Source organism: Neofelis nebulosa, chromosome 7 (assembly GCF_028018385.1).
Source record: "Neofelis nebulosa isolate mNeoNeb1 chromosome 7, mNeoNeb1.pri, whole genome shotgun sequence".
Lineage (NCBI taxonomy): Eukaryota > Metazoa > Chordata > Mammalia > Carnivora > Felidae > Neofelis > Neofelis nebulosa.
Genome location: NC_080788.1, coordinates 36,785,765 through 36,806,290, shown reverse-complemented (window position 1 = coordinate 36,806,290; position 20,526 = coordinate 36,785,765). Strand labels below are relative to the sequence as shown.

At 46.4% G+C, this 20,526-nt stretch overlaps 1 protein-coding gene across 9 annotated transcripts in view; it reads left to right on the top strand.

The window, feature by feature from the left end:
- The window catches only part of PAQR5 (progestin and adipoQ receptor family member 5), a 74,654-nt gene that overhangs the window by 25,525 nt on the left and 28,603 nt on the right, over positions 1-20,526 (top strand). For 5 of the 9 annotated variants that reach the window (XM_058737237.1, XM_058737241.1, XM_058737236.1 and 2 more), the window contains one exon: positions 8,225-8,369. In XM_058737237.1, the coding sequence (XP_058593220.1) occupies positions 8,319-8,369 (51 nt within the window). In that variant the 5' untranslated portion in view covers positions 8,225-8,318. Of the gene's footprint in view, positions 1-2,067; positions 2,212-5,054; positions 5,147-8,224; positions 8,370-13,648; positions 13,735-20,526 lie in introns of those variants that run through there. The other 4 variants (XM_058737243.1, XM_058737233.1, XM_058737234.1 and 1 more) reach the window with 3 other exon arrangements.

Sequence of the window (20,526 nt, the reverse complement as noted above, 5' to 3'; positions counted from 1 at the left end):
TCTTTATGCATTCTGGATATTAATCTCGTCAGATATGTGGCTTATATATTTTCTCCCATTCTGTTTTTCACTCTGTTGACAGCAGCCTTTGATGCACACCGAAAAAAGCTAATTTTCACATGCATTTTTAAAGGTAAAAACGCCTGTCCTGTCTCCAGGTTCCCCCACTGGCTTCTCATGAAACCTGAACTCCTTCTGTTAACGTTGCTTCTTTGGGTCAAGTGTGGGACCTCTTGTCCAAAATCCCATTGATGAAATTCATGCATCCAGTGGCAACTTGGATTAGAGACCTCTCAGGAGCTTCCTGATCTCATGTTTCTAGTTTTCTAAAGCAAGCATGGGAAAAATTCCCCACCAAACAACCTTCTTTGTTTTTGCTACATATGCCCAACTATGAGTTTTTTGTTTTCCAGCATAATTTTTTTTTCAGAAAAGAGGAAGTGGCATAACAGTTGGGTCCATCCAGAGCTTTTCATATTCGGGGCCACTGCATTCCCTTAGTTTTGAACAATGGCCTGGCTGTATGGGCTGTTTGGGAAAGACACTGTAACCTGAAACTCTCCCCATCCATGCTTGTTTGGGATCCTTCCAGAAGGCACCTGACACACACAATCAAAGAGACAGAGAAAGAGAGGCAGAAGAAAAACAATGTAATACAGATGGAGATTTATTCCCAGGTACGTGGTCTCCCACTTGTAAGAACTGGTTTTGTTATAAAGGAGACTTTAATTTTTTTTTTTAAGTCTATTTACTTATTTTTGAGGGAGACGGAGACAGCATGAGCAGGGTAGGGGCAGAGAGAGAGAGAGAATCCCCAGCAGGCTCCGCACGATCACTGCAGAGCCTGACGTGGGGCTCGAACTCATGAAACCGTGAGCTCATGACCTGAGCTGAAACCGAGAGTCTGACGCTTAACCGACCGGCCGAGCTTAACCGACCAGGTGCCCCTTGTTATAAAGGAGACTTTAATGATCCCTTTAAAGAGCAGAGTAGGAAGATGGAGAGAGTAGCCGCTGCAAACTTAGCCAATCCAATTGCTCATTTATAATTTCTGTATCTCATCAATTCCTACGTATTGTTGTAAATGTTTATTTTTGCAAGAGAGAGAGTGGGGGAGAGTGGGCTCCACACTGACCGAAGAGAGCCCCATACGGGGCTTGAGCTCATGAATCCTGAGATCACGGCCTGATCTGAAATCCGTTGCTCAACCGGCTGAGCCACCCAGGCGCCCCTCGTTTTCTTTACAAGCTCTGAAATCGGGAATCCTTTCCAATCAGTGACGTCATCCCCTGATTGTGATTGGCAGCATTTTTTCCCCCCGTCTTACTAGTACCCAAAACAGTCGTGTGACTGCCAGCGGAGAGCGTCTGAGTGTGTTGAGATCCGGTCTTGGGCTCTGTCAGTATTTAGAAGTACCTGAGAGCCAGGGGATTTCCCCCCCCCCCCACCTCATGGCCAGGTGGCCTGGCTCAGTGAGAGTCTGTGGCTGTGATCTGCCCCCATCCGCATATTTTTCAGCAGGTGCAAAGCAGTAGGATGGCCCGTTTCTGCAGGCAGGTGAAGTCCCAGCAATCTGCCCTTTTAGGAACGCTTCTGCGCACCTTTTCTGAACGTGTGAGCGAAGTTCGTGCAAATGTGTCTAGGGGCCTGCGTCAGCCGGACTTCTTGCCGGTTTTGGGCCCCCAAATCCTCCCTACGGGGCTCACCTGTCGCTGTCTTTGCTCGTGCAAGAGGGGGGGCACCTGGGCAGTGCCTCTCATCAGCTCCCAGGTCTCTATTCCATTCGTTTCTCCAATTAAACAGCACCCCTTCACGCTAAGTCGCAAACCCTCTTAGGTGGATCGGAAAAAGCCCCAGTTGCACCAAAGGTGTGGCCTCTGAAGTGTGAGTGTTTCAAGATGCTAATTAATCGCCACCCCAGGGGTGTGGGTTAAAACTAACATTTCCGTATCACGCTGTCTGTGCGAAGCGTTTGAAAGCAAATCACGGGCAGCATAATACCAGCAAATGAATACTTCCAATTTAGGATACGTTTTGTAGCAGCGGCATGAAACGCAGCTTCTCGAAGCACAGACTTCCAGTCACCCAGAGGGAAATGAGAAGGTTTTGCACGTCAGCTGCGTTAGTCATTCCAAAAAGTGGCTGTAGTTACGAGGCTACTGTCATTGAAGATGCATATGAAGACTTTGAATGTGCGTACTTCCGTGAAATGTGAGTGGAAAAGCAGTATTTTAAAATTATGACGTTGGGGGGCGCCTGGGCGGTTCAGTCGGTGGAGCGTCTGACTCTTGACTTCGGCTCAGGTCATGATCTCGAGGTTCCAGAGACGAGCCCCAAGTGGGGCTCTGCACTGATGGTGTGGAGCCTGCTTGGGATCCTCTCTCCCTCTCTCTCTGACCCTCCCTCCCTCCCCACTCTCTCTCTCTGTCTCTCTCAAACTAAATCAACATTTAAAAAAATAATAATATAATTTCCAGTATTTCAAACAGCGGCTTGGTTCGTTGTCTCTTTCTTCAGAGACCTAAAACCAAGATTGAAGAAAACCAAAGGCTTCGGATCGTGCCGAAATCGAGGCACAATGTCAAGTTTTGCCGATATGTCAACAGTATATTGGTGGTCTATGTGAGATTTCATTTGCGTGAGGGTTCCACAGCTAAAAGATAGGTTTTAAAACAACTAAAAAAGGGGGGGATGGGCTATAACACACTCTCAAAGATCTGCCGACTTTTCCTGAAACAGCCCTAAAAAAATGGTTGCTTTTTAAAAATAGTTGTATGTTTTTATTTTATTTTTGAGAGAGAGAGACAGAGCGTGAGCGGGGGAGGGGCAGAGAGAGAGGGAGACACAGAATCCGAAGCGGGCTCCAGGCTCCGAGCCGTCAGCACAGAGCCCGACGCGGGGCTCGAACTCACAGACTGTGAGATCATGACCTGAGCTGAATGAAGTCGGACGTTTAACCGACTGAGCCACCCAGGTGCCCCTGGTTGTTTTTTGTTTGTTCTGTTTGTTTTAAAAAGGCAAATCATAACGAGATCACCATCAGATTTCAGGCTAGTCCTCGCAGGTCAAGAGCAAACAAACTTAATGCGAGGTGAAATTTGAACCTGACTGCCTCATCTCTATCAGGCTAGTGCTCCGTCCATATTCCTGAAGGTCCTTCCCCCCTGGAAACTTTATGCTACATACTGTGCATCCTACACAGGCCTTGAGGACTCAGCCAGCAAACCTGTAACCTCCCAGATATGTCTACGTGTAAGATGGCTGAATATAAGTCGGACTGTTTTCCCTCTAAGAGGGTCCAAAAAGTGCGTAACTTCTGGGGATATCAATGAACTAGTACACAATCGGTCTCTAACATTAATTTATTAATGTGGTCAGGCGTATTAGAGTCCCTTCCAATATATTAATTTTTTTAATTTAAAAAAGTTTTTTAGAGCGAGTGTGAGTGGGGGAGAGGGGCAGAGGGAGACAGAGGATCGTAATCGGGCTCCATGCTGAGCACGGACACGAGGCTCCATCCAGGAACTGTGAGATCATGACCTGAGCCGAAGTCAAGAGTCAGACGCTCAACTCACGGAGCCACCCAAGCGCCCCTACGTTCTGGTTTTTATGGTGTTGGTGAAATTGGGAGCTTGGCTTATCATGGAAAGTGGCTCCAGAGACCAGTGAGTTCATTTTCTGTTCAATTGTATCTGCAGTAATTAACAACGGCCACAACATTTGAAGCATCGGCCATGCTTTAGGACTTCCCGTGACCATCCAGGGATGTTTCGCCATTTCGACAAGCATAAAAGTTTACGTTTCAGGTGCCACGTGGCAATGTTTCACCGGAAGAGTTCTTATTTCCTTGCCAGAAAAACATGACGTGAGAAATCTCCCGCTTTTGAAAGAGCAAGGTCAAGTCTTACCTGAGAGATTGTCTCAACCTGATCAACAGACAGGAATGGCCATCGTCCAGCCTCTAGGTCATCAACATCATTATAAACACTCTGTATTTTCCATCGTCTCTCAGTAGCAAAAGGAAATTAAGTCCTAGTGCTTTGAATAACCTTGATTCAAATCCGAGTTCTACCAGCTACCAGCTGTGTGATCTTGGGAAAGCCCCATAGCTATTCTATGCTTCCGTTTTCCTGCCTATAAAATACAAAATGAATTTTCCAATCTGAAAATTAATAATAATAGCAAGCGTTTGGGGTGCCTAGGTGGCTCAGTCGATTAAGCGTCCGACTCTTGATTTCGGCTCAGATCGTGATCTCATGGTTCATGAGTTCAAGTCCCGAGTTGGGCTCCGTGCTGACAGCTTGGAGCCTGCTTAGGATTCTCTCTCTCTCTCTCTCTCTCTGCCCCTCCCCTGCTCGTGCACTTGCTTTCTCTCTTGTTGTCTCTCTCTGTGTCTCTCAAATAAACTTAAAAAAATAGCAAGTGTTTCTTGGACCCATGCTTTATGGCAGGGCCCTTTACACAGGTTCTCTATCTCTCTCTCTCTCTCTCTCTGCCTCTCTCTCTTTTTAAGTAGGCTTCACGCCCTGTGCAGAGCCCAACGTGGGGCTTGAACTCACGGCCCTGAAATCAAGACCTGAGCTAAGATCAAGAGTCGATGCTTAGGGGCTCCTGGGTGGCTCAGTCGGTTAAGCGTCCGACTTCAGCTCAGGTCATGATCTCACGGCCCGTGAGTTCGAGCCCCGCGTCGGGCTCTGTGCTGACAGCTCAGAGCCTGGAGCCTGCTTCAGATTCTGTGTCTCCCTCTCTCTCTGACCCTCCCCCTTTCATGCTCTGTCTCTCTCTGTCTCAAAAATAAACATTAAAAAAATTTTTTTTTATAAAGAGTCAGATGCTTAATGGACTAAGCCACCCAGGTGCCTTCGTTCTCTTTTTTAATTATAATGACACCCCCATGAAGAAAGTGCTACTGTTACTTCCATTTTACAGATAGGGAAACCGAGGCACAGGAGTTAAGTTCCTTGCCCAGGGTTGCACAGGAAATGGCGAATGAGCCTTTGAACGCAAGTGGCCTTTGGTGACTAGCTTATTTTCCTTATTTCCTTTCCACCCAGGCCCTTATCCACTCTGCCTCGCCTCCTGAGACGGCCATGGTGAGGATAAATGAGATGGGGCAGGGGACCAGCACGGGCTTGGTGCAGAGTGGGTAAGAGTTTCCCTCCTTCTCAGGGTGACTTTTGCCAGCCAGTTGGGTGCTTATCCGTCTCAGCTCTCTCTTTATGCATTTCTTGGGGACAGTGACTCTCTTACTAATCTTTTTGTTCCCCTGTGTTGTAAAAGAAGAGAACGTACGGAGGATGCCTACACTCCTCTACTCTGCGTGTCACAAACCTATACGATTTTTATGTTCCCTAAAGTCTCAGCTTTTCCTTCAAGCTGTAGCAGCCGACGGAGAATAAGCACCTAGGCATTTAGCCTTCCCCTTACTTGCCGCGTGATAAACGCGCAGTAAGCGGTGACTGAAGGAAGAGATCGGTGATACCGGCACTATGATTATTGCCGATGTTGGAAGTTTAGTCTGGTCATCCTTACCTGGATGGTGTGTGCTGGGCGGGAAGGGACCGTTTCTTTTCCTTTTCTTGCCCGTGACACTGAGGCTACTCTAGGGAGAACCGGAGGACCGAGATGAGCAGGTCTGTGGAGGCTTTCCTGGTGTGCTTGGGGTCCCCCCAGTACCGGACCTTCCGTTCGTGTCCTGCCACTGGGTGAATTCATGGTGCTTCCGGGAGTGTGGGAGTCTTGTTGATTTAGGCCTGCAAAACCGAGAGAACCGTGGCCTGCTCACATCGGTGTTGTTTGCAAAGTACTAATCTGGGGGGAGACTGGGTGGCTCCGTCAGTTACACGTCCTGACTCTTGATTTCGGCTCAGGTCATGATCTCACCGTTTGTGGGATTGAGTCCCGGCTCAGTCTCAGTGCTGACAGCTTGGGATTGCCCCTCGCCCCCCACTTGCACTCTCTCTCTTTCTCAAAACAAATAAACTGGGGCGACTGGTGGCTTAGTCAGTTGAGCGTCCGACTTCAGCTCCCGTCATGGTCTCGCGGTCTGTGGGTTCGAGCCCCGCGTCGGGCTCTGTGCTGACAGCTCAGAGCCTGGAGCCCGCTTTGGATTCTGTGTCCCACTCTCTCTCTGCCCCGCCCCCACTCGTGCTATCTCTCTCTCTCTCTCTCGAAATAAATAAACATAAAAAAATAAAATAAATACACTTAAAAAGCATTAACTTTTGTTTTTTAAACCTGGGTAAAATGTACATGTGTACATGTGCTTTAAAAAATTATTTTCTCAAAAAAGCATTTTCTTTATTATTCGGTAATGTGGAAACATTACATAAGTTTTTACTGTGGTAAACTATGCACAACATGAAACTGACCGTTCTGTCCATTTTTAAGTGCATATTTCAGTGACATTACATTCAGAATGTTGTGCACCATCACCACTACGCGTTTCCAGAACTTTCTGTCATCCCAAATGGAAACTCAGTACCCATTAAACAATACCCCATTCCTCCCCCCACAAGGCCTCTAATCTACATTTTGTCTGTGTAAGTTTGCTCACTCTAGGTGCCTTGCATGAGGGGAACTGTACAATATCTGTCTTTTTGTGAGTGGCTTATTTACTTTGGTGTGATGTTTTCAAGTTTCACTCATATTGAAACATGGAGCAGAATGGCATTCCTTTCTTTTTAAAAAAATTTTTTAATGTTTATTCTTTAAAAAAATTTTTTTTTAATATTTATTTTTGATAGAGAGAGAGAGAGAGAGAGCATGAGTAGGAGAGGGGCAGAGACAGGGAGACACAGAATCCGAAGCAGGCTCCACGCTCTGAGCTGTCGGCACAGAGCCCGACGCGGGGCTCGAACACACAGACTGCGAGATCATGACCTGAGCCGAAGTCAGACGCTCAACCGACTGAGCCACCCAGGTGCCCCTAATGTTTATTCTTGAGAGACAGAGCACGAGTGGGGGAGGGACAAAGTGAGGGAGACACAGAAACCGAAGCAGGCTCCAGGCTCCGAGCTGTCAGCACAGAGCCCGACGCGGGGCTTGAACTCACGAACTGTGAGATCATGACCTGAGCTGAAGGTGGGTCCTTAACAGACTGAGCCACCCAGGCGCCCCTTACATCAGTGTTTTTGAAAAAGAAACAACTTTATGACGATGAAACATACATTGTATGTTGCACCGTAGTCCCAGATAAGAACACATAGAACGTAAAGGACTACACAGTAGGGAACAAAAGTATAAGCTACAGAAACCAAAATACACTTCCGTCCCGAGCGCGAGCGGCACTGCTGGGGCGAATGGTGTGAAAGAAACATTTGCTGAAGGCCCAGGACGACCTGGCAGTACCTGCTGAGTTGCCAACCATCCCGGGAGGGTCCTCCCCAGACACCTGGGCAGGTGGCTTTGCTTGCAGGCAGACGAGGTTGGTGCCACTCGAGGGAGGTGCAGGAAAGGTCTCTGGACCTTCAGGGGGAAGGACAGAATTCCTCTGGGGGAGCTTTAAGGAGGTGGCAGATTTCCACCCGGCGATAATGGGGGGAGAGGCGTTAACTAAACTCCTAGCGCCGCCCTTTCTTGGCTAAGCCCAGCTCGGATGCTTCTGTTTCTTAGGCCTGGATTCCTCTTACTCGCAGCTGTTAAGCAGCCTTCATCCTGCCTTTAAACGGCCTTGTCACTGGGACTTGCTCTATCTCCCACAAGTGCCTCCGATTGGCCTGTCTGGTTCTTTTATGTGTCATGGGGCAGCCACGCTCCCGGGAGCCTTCTGGAAGAGCTGCTTCTCTTTGGGTGACCCGGGGCCCGACTCCTGCCTTCCTCTGCCCACTGGGGGGACCCAGACTTGGGATCACGCTGTCCGTCCAAGGGCAGCACCCGACGCAGTGGAGAGTCAGCCTTTCCAGCTCTCCCCTCGCTGTGCAGCCTTGGGAAAGTCACCCCACCCCTCTGACCCTGATGTGCAACACAAGGGGACCGGGTGGCCTCCACGGCCCTTCCAGCTCTACAATGTTATGATTGCCCATATTATGATTTAATGACCTCCCTCCAGCGCTCTTGGGATAAATGACTCAGCGGTCTGATATTTTTGCGGCTGGTTTTAAGGAAGCCTGATGATTTTGCCATGACAGGCGAGTTTTTGTTCCGTGGTTCAAAGCCTGACGGTCTTGGTCCAGCTGGAGTTAGGCGGGGGCTGACCGGATTTCTTCACGCTGGCCTCTTTCAGGGGAGCATCCTGGGCACCGGCTGCTGGCCAGAGGCACCCCGGGCCATGTCAGAACTTTGAGCAGGTGACAGAGAGCAGTTGTCACAGCCTCAAGATGCTGAGCCTGAAGCTCCCCCGGCTGTTTCGCATCGACCAGGTGCCCCAGGTATGTGCTCTGGTTCCGGGGAGTTCCAGGCGGAGGCCAGGGCATGGTGTCTGCACCGGAGTGACTACTCTGTCTTCAGCCAGCCTGTTCTGTGTAGGCCTATTCTCTTTTTATTTTCATTAAAACATTTTTGTTTAGGTAGGGAGGCGGAGAATCCCGAGTGCAGAGCCTGATGTGGGGCTCGAACTCATGAACCGTTGAGATCAGGACCTGAGCTGAAATCGAGAGTCGGGGGTTCAACCAGCTGCCCCCGGCCCGTTCTCTTCAAGAAGGCCCTCCCCGACTCCCTCGGGGAAGTATCGCTTCCTGTTTCCCCACCTCCGTGGCACCTGGAAACAGAAGTGGTCCTGAAACCGTCTGGGTTGTAACCCCCTCCCTGTGACATCTGTATTGTATTGGGAAGTCATTACTGAGATTACACTTTCTAGCTGAAGAGAAGAAGCCAGTGGCACCTGACCGGGTAGAAGGTGTCTTGGGGACCCTCCCTTGGGTGCTTGAGAGCAGGCCAGGGGCGGAGTCACCTCGCGTGTGGCCTTGCCGCTGTCCTTATCACTTGTGGGAGGCTCAGGCCAGGCCTGGCCGGGAGGGGTGGGGAGGGCGGGGGGGGGGGATGAGGAGGGTTGTCAAGAGGGCCTTACCCCCTCCTGTCGTGGGCTCCCGGGGCCGGGAACTCACACGGGGCCACCCCGAAAAACCTGGTACACGTCGATACGATAACCTGCATTTGTAATAGGCCTTAGGCGAGGCCACCGCTTGTGAGCCACGGCAAGCTGAGTGGAAAGGAGGTGTCCCTTCTGTCTGTGACATCCTCCAGATGAAACGTCCCACCCTGAGATAACACTTGCTCACTTTCGGTCAAAAAGGAAGGAAAGTTGACACTGAGCTCAGGGTGCGACCAGATGATGTTTTCTTTCCAGGGCAGGAGGGGCACACCAGCTTGCCGTGGCTCAGCACCAGGCGTGGAAGATTAGGAGCAGACCCACGGCCAGACTTTGTCCCGAAAGCCCGTGAAACTAGGTGACTGCAGCAAGGTGGCACAGGGGTGGCACGATCGGACACGAGGCAGAGGACGGACAAATGAAAAATGAGGCTGGCCTCGCAGGACGCTGCCAATCAGGGCGCCCCCTCTGTGCTGCCGAGGCTGTGTCTCCTCCTCTGTGATTCACCACTCAGTTCTGCCCACAGAGCACTAGTGGCTGTGGTTAGTGGGAGCACGGGGTGATTCTTTGATTCATTCACTCTTGAAATGTTTCTTGCCTGCCTGCTGCGTGCAAGGTGTTGCTCTGTGGGGGGACTCAGAACAATCGGGTACGAATCCCGCCCCTGAGGACTTAAAAATATGCAGGAGTGCTTCTGTTGCAAAGTGGGTCGGGGTGTGTCCCAAAAGACCCGGAGGAGGGTTGGTCCCTTCCGTCGTGGGAGAGGAAAGGCTCAGGGAAGGCCGCGTGAGGAGGGAGATCTTGAAGATGAGCTTGAGGGTAGGTAGGATGTGGGAGGCGGGAAAAGCGTACCAGGTGGAGGGACCGGTGTGGGCAGAGGCCTGGAGACGGGAAGCCACCGGGCAGGTGTGGGGACTCTGGGAGGAGGGATTATGGGTTCTGCTGAGATGTCCCCCTGGGTGTTTTGGTCAAGGTTGGGTTCAGAGTATGTGCCCAGGAAAGACATGAAGGAGAAGTGAAAGTCTCAGTGGGCGCTTTGGGGAGCGATGTGGGATTCGGACAGTGGAGGTGACAGTATCCTTTTTTTTTTTCTTCCAATGTTTTTGTTTATTTTTGAGACAGAGAGAGACAGAGCATGAGCAGGGGAGGGGCAGAGAGAGAGGGAGACACAGAACCCGAAGCGGGTTCCAGGCTCCGAGCTGTCGGCACAGAGCCCGACGCGGGGCTCGAAGTCACGGACCGTGAGATCGTGACCTGAGCCAAAATCAAGAGTCGGATGCTTAACCGACTGAGCCACCCAGGTTCCCCTAGAAGGTCAGTTTATTTGAGGATTTGCTGGGAGTAGGGAACAAGCAGTTTTTGCTTATTAAGACAGATGCAACCAGATTGAGAAAAATGCGTGACGTGCATGAACATTTAACACAGACCTGGTACAAACACCGAGCTGACTTTCGGGGGGCTCCGTGGGTTCTGATGCTCAGTCTGCGGAGTGACCTTGGACAAGATGTTTCATTTCCCTACCTCAGTTTCTGCACCTGTAAAGCAGGGTGATGAGAGTGTCTGCTTCCTGGGGTCACGGGGAGGATTAGAGGAGCCCAGCACATGGTGAACAGTCAGTAATGTTGCTGCCATCACCTGTTTCATACGGAGGCCCCGGATAGCCTCTCCCTTTGTATATCAATGAGCTGTGTGGCCTGGGCGACTTCCCTACCCTCTCTGAGCCTCACCCATCAGAGGGGGCCAGAGCACCACCTCCCGGCATCGTCAGGGCTATAATTCCGGCACATTCCTGGCCGAGAGATTGTTCCCAGGAAAGGACAGCTTGTCCCTTTCCTCAGAAGGTGGGATTTGGGTATGTGACTCAGAATTTCTAGCCTCCTTTGTGCCTAAAAACAGGTCTGGGTACTTTAGGGAGTTGTTAATGACTGCAGGGATCCTTATATATTGTTCTTGACTTTAATTAAAAGGAATGCTTGGGCGCCTGGGTGGCGCAGTCGGTTAAGCGTCCGACTTCAGCCAGGTCATGATCTCGCCGTCCGTGAGTTCGAGCCCCGCGTCGGGCTCTGGGCTGATGGCTCGGAGCCTGGAGCCTGTTTCCGATTCTGTGTCTCCCTCTCTCTCTGCCCCTCCCCCGTTCATGCTCTGTCTCTCTCTGTCCCAAAAATAAATAAAAAAAAACGTTGGAAAAAAAAAATAAAAGGAATGCTTTTGTGGCACCTGGGTGGCTCAGTCAGTTAAGTGTCCAGCTCTTGATCTCAGCTCAGGTCTTTCTTTTTTTTTTTTTATTTTTTTTTAACGTTTATTTATTTTTGAGACAGAGAGACAGAGCATGAACGGGGGAGGGGCAGAGAGAGAGGGAGACACAGAATCTGAAACAGGCTCCAGGCTCTGAGCGGTCAGCACAGAGCCCGACGCGGGGCTCGAACTTGCGGACCGTGAGATCATGACCTGAACCGAAGTCGGACGCCTAACCGACCGAGCCACCCAGGCGCCACCCCCCCTTTTTTTTTTTTTAATAACAGCTCTGTTGAAAAATAATTCACATGCCTCTCGAGTCCTCCTTTAAAAGTCGCTCCGTGGGTTATGGCACACAAGACGTATGTTGCACAAAACTATCACCACGGTCAATTTTAGAACATTGCCATTACCTAGAAAGAAACTGTGCCAATTAGCGGTCGTTTCCCACTTGCCATGGCAACCACCCATCTCTGTGGATTTGCCTGATCTTGGTATTTCATATAAATGGGACCACACAACAGGTGGCCTTTGGCAAATGGCTTCTTTCCTTTGGCACAATGCTTCCAAGGTTCGTCGATGCTGTACCCTGTAGGGCTGCCTTTGTTTTCATGGCTGAGTGATATTCCCTTGTGTGGATGTGCCCGTTTGTCTATTCATTCGTTAGGTGGTGGACACTTGAGTTTCTGTTTTTGCCCGTTATGAATCATGCTACGGGGGACATCTGTGGACAGGTTTCTGTGTGGACATGTTTCCGGTTCTCTTAGGCACCCCCTCAGGAGTGGAATGTTGGATCACGTGGTGACTCTGTGCTTAACTATTTTTTTTTTTTTATTGTAGTACAATATAGTTAACCTAAAGTTCACCGTCTTAACCAATTTTAGGTGCAGGGTTCAGCGGTGTTAAATATATGCAAATTGTTATGCAACTGTCCCTGCCGTGTATCTTCCATAATTCTTTTTATCTGAAGATAAAACGGAAACTCTCTACCCATTAGACAATAACTCCCCACTTGCCCTGTCCCCCTAGCTTCTGAAAACCATCGTTCTACTTCCTGGCTTTATGATTTCGACTCTTCCAGTGCCTTATAGAAGTGGAATCATATGGTGTTTGTTTTTTTTTGTGACTGCTTTATTCATTTCACTTGGCGTGGTGTCCTCAAGGTTCATCCCTGTTGTATATGTCAGAATTTCCTTCATTTTTTTTAAAAATTTTTTTTTAACATTTATCTATTTTTGAGATAGAGAGAGACAGAGCATGAACGGGGGAGGGTCAGAAAGAGAGGGAGACACAGAATCGGAAGCAGGCTCCAGGCTCCGAGCTGTCAGCACAGAGCCCGACGCGGGGCTCGAACTCACGGACTGTGAGATCATGACCTGAGCCGAAGTCGGACGCTCAACCGACTGAGCCACCCAGGCGCCCCTGTGAATTTCCTTCATTTTTAAGGCCAGATCATATTCCATTGTATCGACACACCACATTTTGCTTATTCATTCTTCCATCAGTGGATACCGGATGACTTCTGTGTTGTAGCTGTTGTGAGAAATGCTGCTATGAACTGAGGTGTGGAAATATCCCTTTGAGATCTTGCTTTCAATTTTTTGGGGTATACACCCAGAAGTGGAACATCTCATTTCTGCAAAACAAACAGGCAGCTGGGATTTATTTTAGGGATTGCATTGAATCTATGGATTAATTTGGGGAGCATTACCATCTTAACAATAGTAAGTCTTTTAATCCATGAACATGGGATGTCTTTGCATTATATTTAGGTTTTTAATTTCTTTCGGTGATATTTTGTAGTTTTCAGTGTACAGGTCTCACACCAGTAAAAGTATTTATTAGGGGCACCTGGGTGGCTCAGTCAGTTACACGTCCAACTCTTGGTTTCGGCTCAGGTCATGATCTCACGGTTCGTGAGTTCGAGCCCCACGTTGAGCCCTGTGCTGGCAGCACTGAGGCTGCTTGGGATTTTGCTTCCCCCTCTTTCTATCCCTCCCCCCCCCCCTGCACACACTCCCTCTCTCTCTCTCAAAAATAAATAAACATTAAAAAAATCATAAAAACAAAACCAGAATTTGTTAACTTTATTCCAAAGCATTTTATCATTTTTGATATTGTTGCACATGGAATTATTCCCTTAAATTCTCTTTCAGATTGTTCATTGCTAGTATATAAAAATAAAACTGAGTTTGGTATATCGATAGATCCTTCAACCTCGCTGAACTCATGTATTAGTTCTAATAATTTTTTAGTGGATCCTTTCGGATTTCCTATATGTAAGATTATATCATCTGCAAATATAGTTTTGCATCTTCCTTTCCTATTTAGATGCCTTTTTTTTCTTTTCCTTGTCCAGTTGACCTAGCTAGAACCTCCACTATGATTGACACTGCATAGAAGTGATGAGAGCAAACGTCCTTGTCTTGCTCCCGATTGTAAGGAGAAAGTATTTCATTTCCTACCACGAGGTATGTGAGCTGTGAGTTTCTCATAGGTGGCCTTTGCTGGGTTGAAGAAGTTTTATCCCTATTTTGTTGAGCGTCTTCTTGTCATGAAAGGATATTGGATCTCATGAAATGCCTTTTCTGTGTTTTTTGACACAGTTGTGGTTTTGTTTCTTTCTTTTTTTTTTTTTCCCTCCTCTGAATGAATCTGGTCAGTTTGTCTCTTTTCTTTCTGGTTTTCAATAATTGAGACTATTAAATTCTACCTGAAAAAAGGTGGATCGGTGGCTCAGCGGAGCCGCTCTGTTACGTATTTTATATCTCTAATGTCCGTTATTTTTTACGATTTTCTTTCTGTTTTGGATTCCTTTTGTTGTGCCTGCTCTAACTTTTTAAGTGAATCACTCTGCCTTCTAATGTAAACAACTGAGTACGTATTATCTCCTTTAAGTATGGCTTTAACTGCAGCCCACATGTGCTGTTTGAATTCCTTTCCTCTTTTTTTTTTTAAGATTTTTTTTTTAATTTAAAAAAAAAATTTTTTTTTTAACGTTTATTTATTTTTCAGACAGAGAGAGACACAGCATGAACGGGGGAGGGGCAGAGAGAGAGGGAAACACAGAATCGGAAGCAGGCTCCAGGCTCTGAGCCATCAACCCAGAGCCCGACGCGGGGCTCGAACCCGCGGACCGCGAGATCGTGACCTGAGCCGAAGTCGGACGCTTAACCGACTGAGCCACCCAGGCACCCCAAGATTTTTTTTAATGTTTATTTATTTTTGAGCAAGAGCAAGCAAGGATAGGGTCAGAGAAAGGGGGACAGAAAGTCCAAAGCAGGCTCTGTCTGCACTGACGGGCTGACAGCCCCCGATGTGGCACTCGAACTCACGAACCGTGAGATCACAACCTGAGCTGAAGTCGAACCCTCAACCGACTGAGCCGCTCAGGTGCCCCTGTTTGAATTCATATCTAATTTCTGTTTTGATTTCTTATGTAATGTGTAATTGCTTAGAAGTCTATGTGTATTTTTTTTTTAATTCCCAAAAGTTGGGAGTTTTTGTTATCGATTTAATTTAATTGATTGTGGCCTGAGAATGTCCTCTGTATCATTCCCATTTTTGAAATTTGTTCAGAATACATTATGGCCTGGCACGTGATCAATTTTCATAAATCTTCTAAATGTACTTGAAAATAATGCATAATCTTCAGTTGTTGGGGGCAGTATTGCATATATGTCCTGTAATATCCAATATTTTTATATTATTACTAATTTTGTTCTGCTTGATCTAGTCATAGTTGAGATATGTTAAAATCTTCCACCGTGGTGGCAGATTTGTGAATTACTCCTGTGGACAAGTCATTTGTTTTTTTTTTTTTTTAAGTAGGGTTCACACCCAGTGTGGAGCCCAAGGCAGGACTCGAACTCATGACCCTGAGATGAAGACCTGAGCCGAAATCAAGAGTTGGACGCTTAACTAGCTGACCACCTACGCATCCCCAGTCAATTTTTGCTTTATAGATTTTGAGCCTATGTTTTTTAGGTACATCCAGATTTATATAATATCTTCCTAGTGAAGTAAATTTCTTATTATTTTGTAGTGATGCTCTTTCTGTCTAGTTCTGTTTTCTGTCTTAGAATCTCTCATAGTCAAATAACGACCCAGCTTTGTTGTTTTTGTTATTTGTCTGGTTTATTTCTTTCCTTCCTTTGACTTTTAATCCCTCTCTGCCCTTATATTTTAACTGTATCTTGTGTAAATGGCACATAGTTGGATTTTACCAAGTTTGATAATATTTGTCATTTCACTGGATAGTTTAGTCTGTTTATATTTATAAGGATTATTGATGTATTTCCATTCATTTTGATCATCTTATGTGGTTTCTAGTTATTGTCTCTATTTCCTTTCTTGCTTTCTTTGCATTGAGTTTTACATCCTTTATTTCTTCCTTCCTTTTAACTTTTGATTTTCTCCTCCACTTGTTTCACAGTTAATATGCTCTATATTGATTCATTTAATGGTTACTGTAGCTATGGTAATATGAAACGTTGGGCTAGGCAGGAAGGGCTAGGCTTCAGTTGATCACATAGAATGTTCTGGAATGGGGTTGGTCCTTCAGACTTGTCCCAAATGAGAAAAGGAGGCTAGGATTTCGTATCATCATCAGTGGATGCGTGCTGCCTCTGGGCAGGGAGTATAACGTGGTCACTGGGGTGGCCTTTGGCCAATAGCAGTTCCCATAGAGGGACAAGTGGCTCAGCTCTGAAGGCGGGAAGGGTTCCCTCCTAAGTGCATCATAGTATCCACCACCAGAAGGCACTCTGGGTAGATGTAACATTAACCAGAGATAGTCTCATGGCCCCGACCTAACTGCCAAAAAGGCTGAGAAAGGTCAGAAAACACACGGAATATTTGGCCAGCTGTCTCTGCCATACCTAACTTCTTGGATCTCAGGACCGGCAACATCAAAAACATTCTGGAAGCTTATCAGTTTGTCTTCATAGATCACAACAAAACCGTTGTATTTTTCTCCTTTGGAGAAATATACCGTGTCTCTTATTTGGTTTTAAAAAAAATTTAATGTTTATTCACTTTTTGAGAGAGAGAGAGAAAGAGAGAGAGAGAGGGAGGGAGAGGGTGGGGGAGGGGCCAGGAGAGAAGGAGACACAGAATCTGAAGCAGGTTCCGGGCTCTGAGCTGTCAGCTGTCAGAGCCTGATGCGGGGCTTGAAGTTGGGACAGCACGATCATGACCTCAGCCGAAGCTGGACACTTAACTAACTGAGCCACTCAGGCGCCCCAGTTTTTCATAGTTTCTACCCCTTAATCTCTCTGGACTGCTTTCTTGGAATCTGTTTTCAGTTGACTAATTTTCTCTTCGGCTAGATCTAGTCTGCTATTTATCCCTTCAATGACTTTTTACTTCAATGTTTCTTAACCTCCAAGTGTTATCTTGGGTCCTTTCCCAGTCTGTTTGTTTTTCGTTCATATTATTAAGTCATTCCTTTAAACATATTGAACACACTTATTTTATATTTCAATATCTGCTCCTTGAGCTGTCTAGCATCTATAGTTCTTGCCATGTCTGACACCTAGTGTCGTTTGCTTGTGCCTGCTTGCATTGAAGCAGAAACTCCCCAGAGAGGATTTGCATTTGCTTTTGTTACGGATGGGAGGGAGCCGCACACCTTCCACCTGTATTTATTTGTAACCACTTTAATTTCTCCACTTGAGATTTCTTGGACCATAGAGGTCAGTGTGGATTTGGATCAGAAGCCTGTATGCAATCTAGCTGGTCGTTCTCAATTCTGGGGAGAGATTGTTTCAGGGAGACAGCTTCCTTATTATTTCTTTCTGCCTGGTGGGGTTTATTTCACACTCCCTTGCCTTTAGAGTCCTAGCCTTCCTGGCAAGTCTGCCTTTGATGGGCCTTAGGGTTCATCTCTTATTTGCAGGGTCTGGCAGCAGAAACTCTGATGCTGAAGGCAGCTTACCGCACGGGGCTCCTGGGGGCTTTGTGATGCTCTTTCTTTTGTGCCATTTTGCTGATACGCTTATCTGGCTTTCGATGCAGAGTTCACCCAGCACTTTAATTGTTCTAGTCAGAAGGATCTTTCGTGACATCTAACTGACCATCGTTCGTCCCAAACCAGAGGGTCTCCAACCATTCTTCCAGGTTCTTCCTCCGTTACTCTGGGCCCAGTGACCTCTTGCTCCTGAAAACTTTGATAACACTTAGCATTTCCACCGACTATAGCAATCGCTGGTTTCACTAGGGCGGATGCAGCGAAGTGTGATGGGCTTTGTGAGCGAACAAACTAGCGATTGCCTCTTGCTTCTGCTATGAATTATGGCCTTGGAAACTCCTCTCGTTGAACTTCAGTTTCCTCCTCTGTAAAATGGCGTTGACGGTCTGTATCTTACAGTCTCCTCATGATGATCCGATAAAACAGGCTCTGTTCCTAACGTGCGCTGGGTCTGAATCAGGAGAACCATAGCGACCACAGACCGCATGTCTGAATGTAAAAGTTACATATGGAGCTGGCAAACAGGCGGAATGGTTCTGTTCTCTCTTGACAAATATCCCGTCATAATCCCAAAAGAGTATATGTAGAGCTCTAATTTTCGTACAGTGAAAGTCAGCAAAATATCAAAGACAACTAAACTTAACTATTGTTGTACATATCTGGATGTTACGTTGATGCATTAGTGATGTTTGGATGAGTAATAAAATAAAAACATGTACAATTTGGTAATACAAGCCGGTTAAGCATCTGACTTCGGCTCAGGTCATGATTTCGCGGTTCATAAATTCGAACCCCTCGTCAGGCTCTGTGCTGATGGCTCAGAGCCTGGAGCCTGCTGCGGATTCTGTGTCTCCCTCTCTCTCTCTGCCCCTCCCGACCTCACGCTCTGTCGCTCTCTCTCTCAAAAATAAATAAACATTAAAAAAATGTTTAAAAACGATATGCAATTTATAAATTAGTACGTTTAGTCCATAAGATTTATTTTTTGCCTTTATTTCGGCAAAATTATGGGTTATCTTGCTATAATCAACATTATCATATAATTAGTGCTCTATTAACAATGATTCCAAATTACACCATTGTTCTTGAGTCACTGAGTCTTTGCTTGTTTGTATTTTTTTTCTTTTTAATTAATTTCATGTGGGAGAAAATTCTGGTGAGTTTCTGCTCAGTTCTGCTCAAGTATAGTAACTGGAATTATCAAAAAATGTTCTTGGGGTGCCTGGGTGGCTCAGTCAGTTAAATGTCAGACTCTTGATCTCAGTTCAGGTCATGATCTCAGGGTCATGGGTTTAAGTCCTGCATTGGGCTCTGCACTGGGTATGAAGCCTATTAAAAAAAAAAGAAAGAAAAATATATATGTACATATATATATTGCATATGTATGCATATGTATGCATTCTTAAAGCCTTATTTAGAATCAGAAGTGAACTATAAATTCTACATATCAAGTTCAAGTATAATGAAATTGCATATAATAATTAAAGTTAAGAAGAAAAATTATTAAATATTTAAATTTAATATACACTACCATTTTTATATGGCTCTCTTTACTCTCTTTTAAAACAATATATAGACCCATACAGTACTTAAATTTGATTTTTTTTCAAGAAAGAAGTTACAAAGAAAACTTCAAATAGCAATATTTTGCTTAGTCAAAATTATACTGTATAATGTTCAGAAAAGTAATCTGCATGGAAGTTCATTTCCTGCTTATTTGTATGCGAATCTTCTCTTTCATTGTCCATGGACGTTTTGTTTCTTTTTTTGAGTTTTGTTGTGTTTAAATGTCGTTTTTGTTACATATTTCACATGTGGCTCCTTTGGCTTAGGAAAATCCTCTACGTATCTATGATAATAAATATGTACTTTGAATCACGTTAGAAGTGAAATAGCCAAACCTTGATTTTCTTTTTTAATATTTTTGACATTTATTCATTTTTGAAAGGCAGAGAGAGACAGAGCGCGAACAGGGGAGGGCCAGAGAGAGAGGAAGACACAGAAACAGAAGCAGGCTCCAGGCTCCGAGCTGTCAGCACAGAGCACGATGCGGGGCTCGAACTCACGGACCGCGAGATCATGACCTGAGCTGAAGTCGGCCGCTTAACCGACTGAGCCACCCAGGCGCCCCTATTTTTTTTGTCTTTTTAAGTAGGCCTCACACCCAGTGTAGAGCCCAGCGTGGGCCTTGAACTCACCACCCTGAGATCAAGACCTGAGTTGAGATCAAGAGTCGGATGCTTAACCGACTGAGCCACCCAGGCGCCCCAAACCCCAATATTTTTGTAGGCTTTTGCTAACAACATCCCATAATGAATACCTGTGAAGAGCTCAGATTCGCATTAATGCCATTTCGTCCCAAAGATGGGGCTTGCTCTGTATTTGAGGACCCTCTGTTTCATTGATTTCTTTCCATCACCTTGCATCTTGCCTAGATTAAATCTAGGAGTTTAATGGCATTTATTTGGCATTCTCATTGTGTGAATGAGAGTAGTTTATGGTCACCTTTGATGAGTGTTTCCGCAAGATGTCCCATGCTGGAGAAGATTCAGAGAACGCCACTCATCATCTTTGAACTGTTCCAAAGGAAGTCCTCAGTCCCCCTCGGAAGAAACTGAGACCGTGGGTGGCCATTTATTTCCAGCTCTAGGATTGCTTTTGGAGTTTTGGTCAAATTCTGACCTTATATTCGTTTCCTCTTGTTGCCACAACATATTACCACAGATTGGGTGGCTTTCAAAAAGAGGATGAATTTACTGTCTTACAGTTGTGGAGGTTAGAAGTCTGACATGGGTCTCACTAGGCTAAACTCATGGTGTTGGTAGAGGCTCTAGGGGAGAGTCTGTTTCCTTGCCTGTTCCAGCTTCTGGAGACCACGTGTGTCCTTGGCTCCTGGCCCCTTCCTGCACCTTCAGAGCAGGCAGGTAGCATCTCTGACCATTCTTCCATGGCCACATCTCCCTTTCTTCTGCCGTCTCCTCCTTCCTTCCTTTAAGGACCCTGTGATCACACGGGGCTCACCTGGATAATCCAGACTATCTCCCTATTTTAAGGCTAGCTGATTTGCAACTTTAATTCCATCTGTGACCTTAATTTCCCTTTTGCCGTGTCACCTTACGTAGTCACGGTTTCTGGGATTAGGGTGTGGACATCTTTGGCGGGGGGCGGGGGGGGGCGCATTATTCTGCCTGCCGTAGACTTTCCAGTCATGTTACCACACCAAGCCCATGGCAGGTTTTTCAGTCAGTGCCTAAAATTGAAAATTGTTTTCCTAGTTCTTAAATCAAAGACT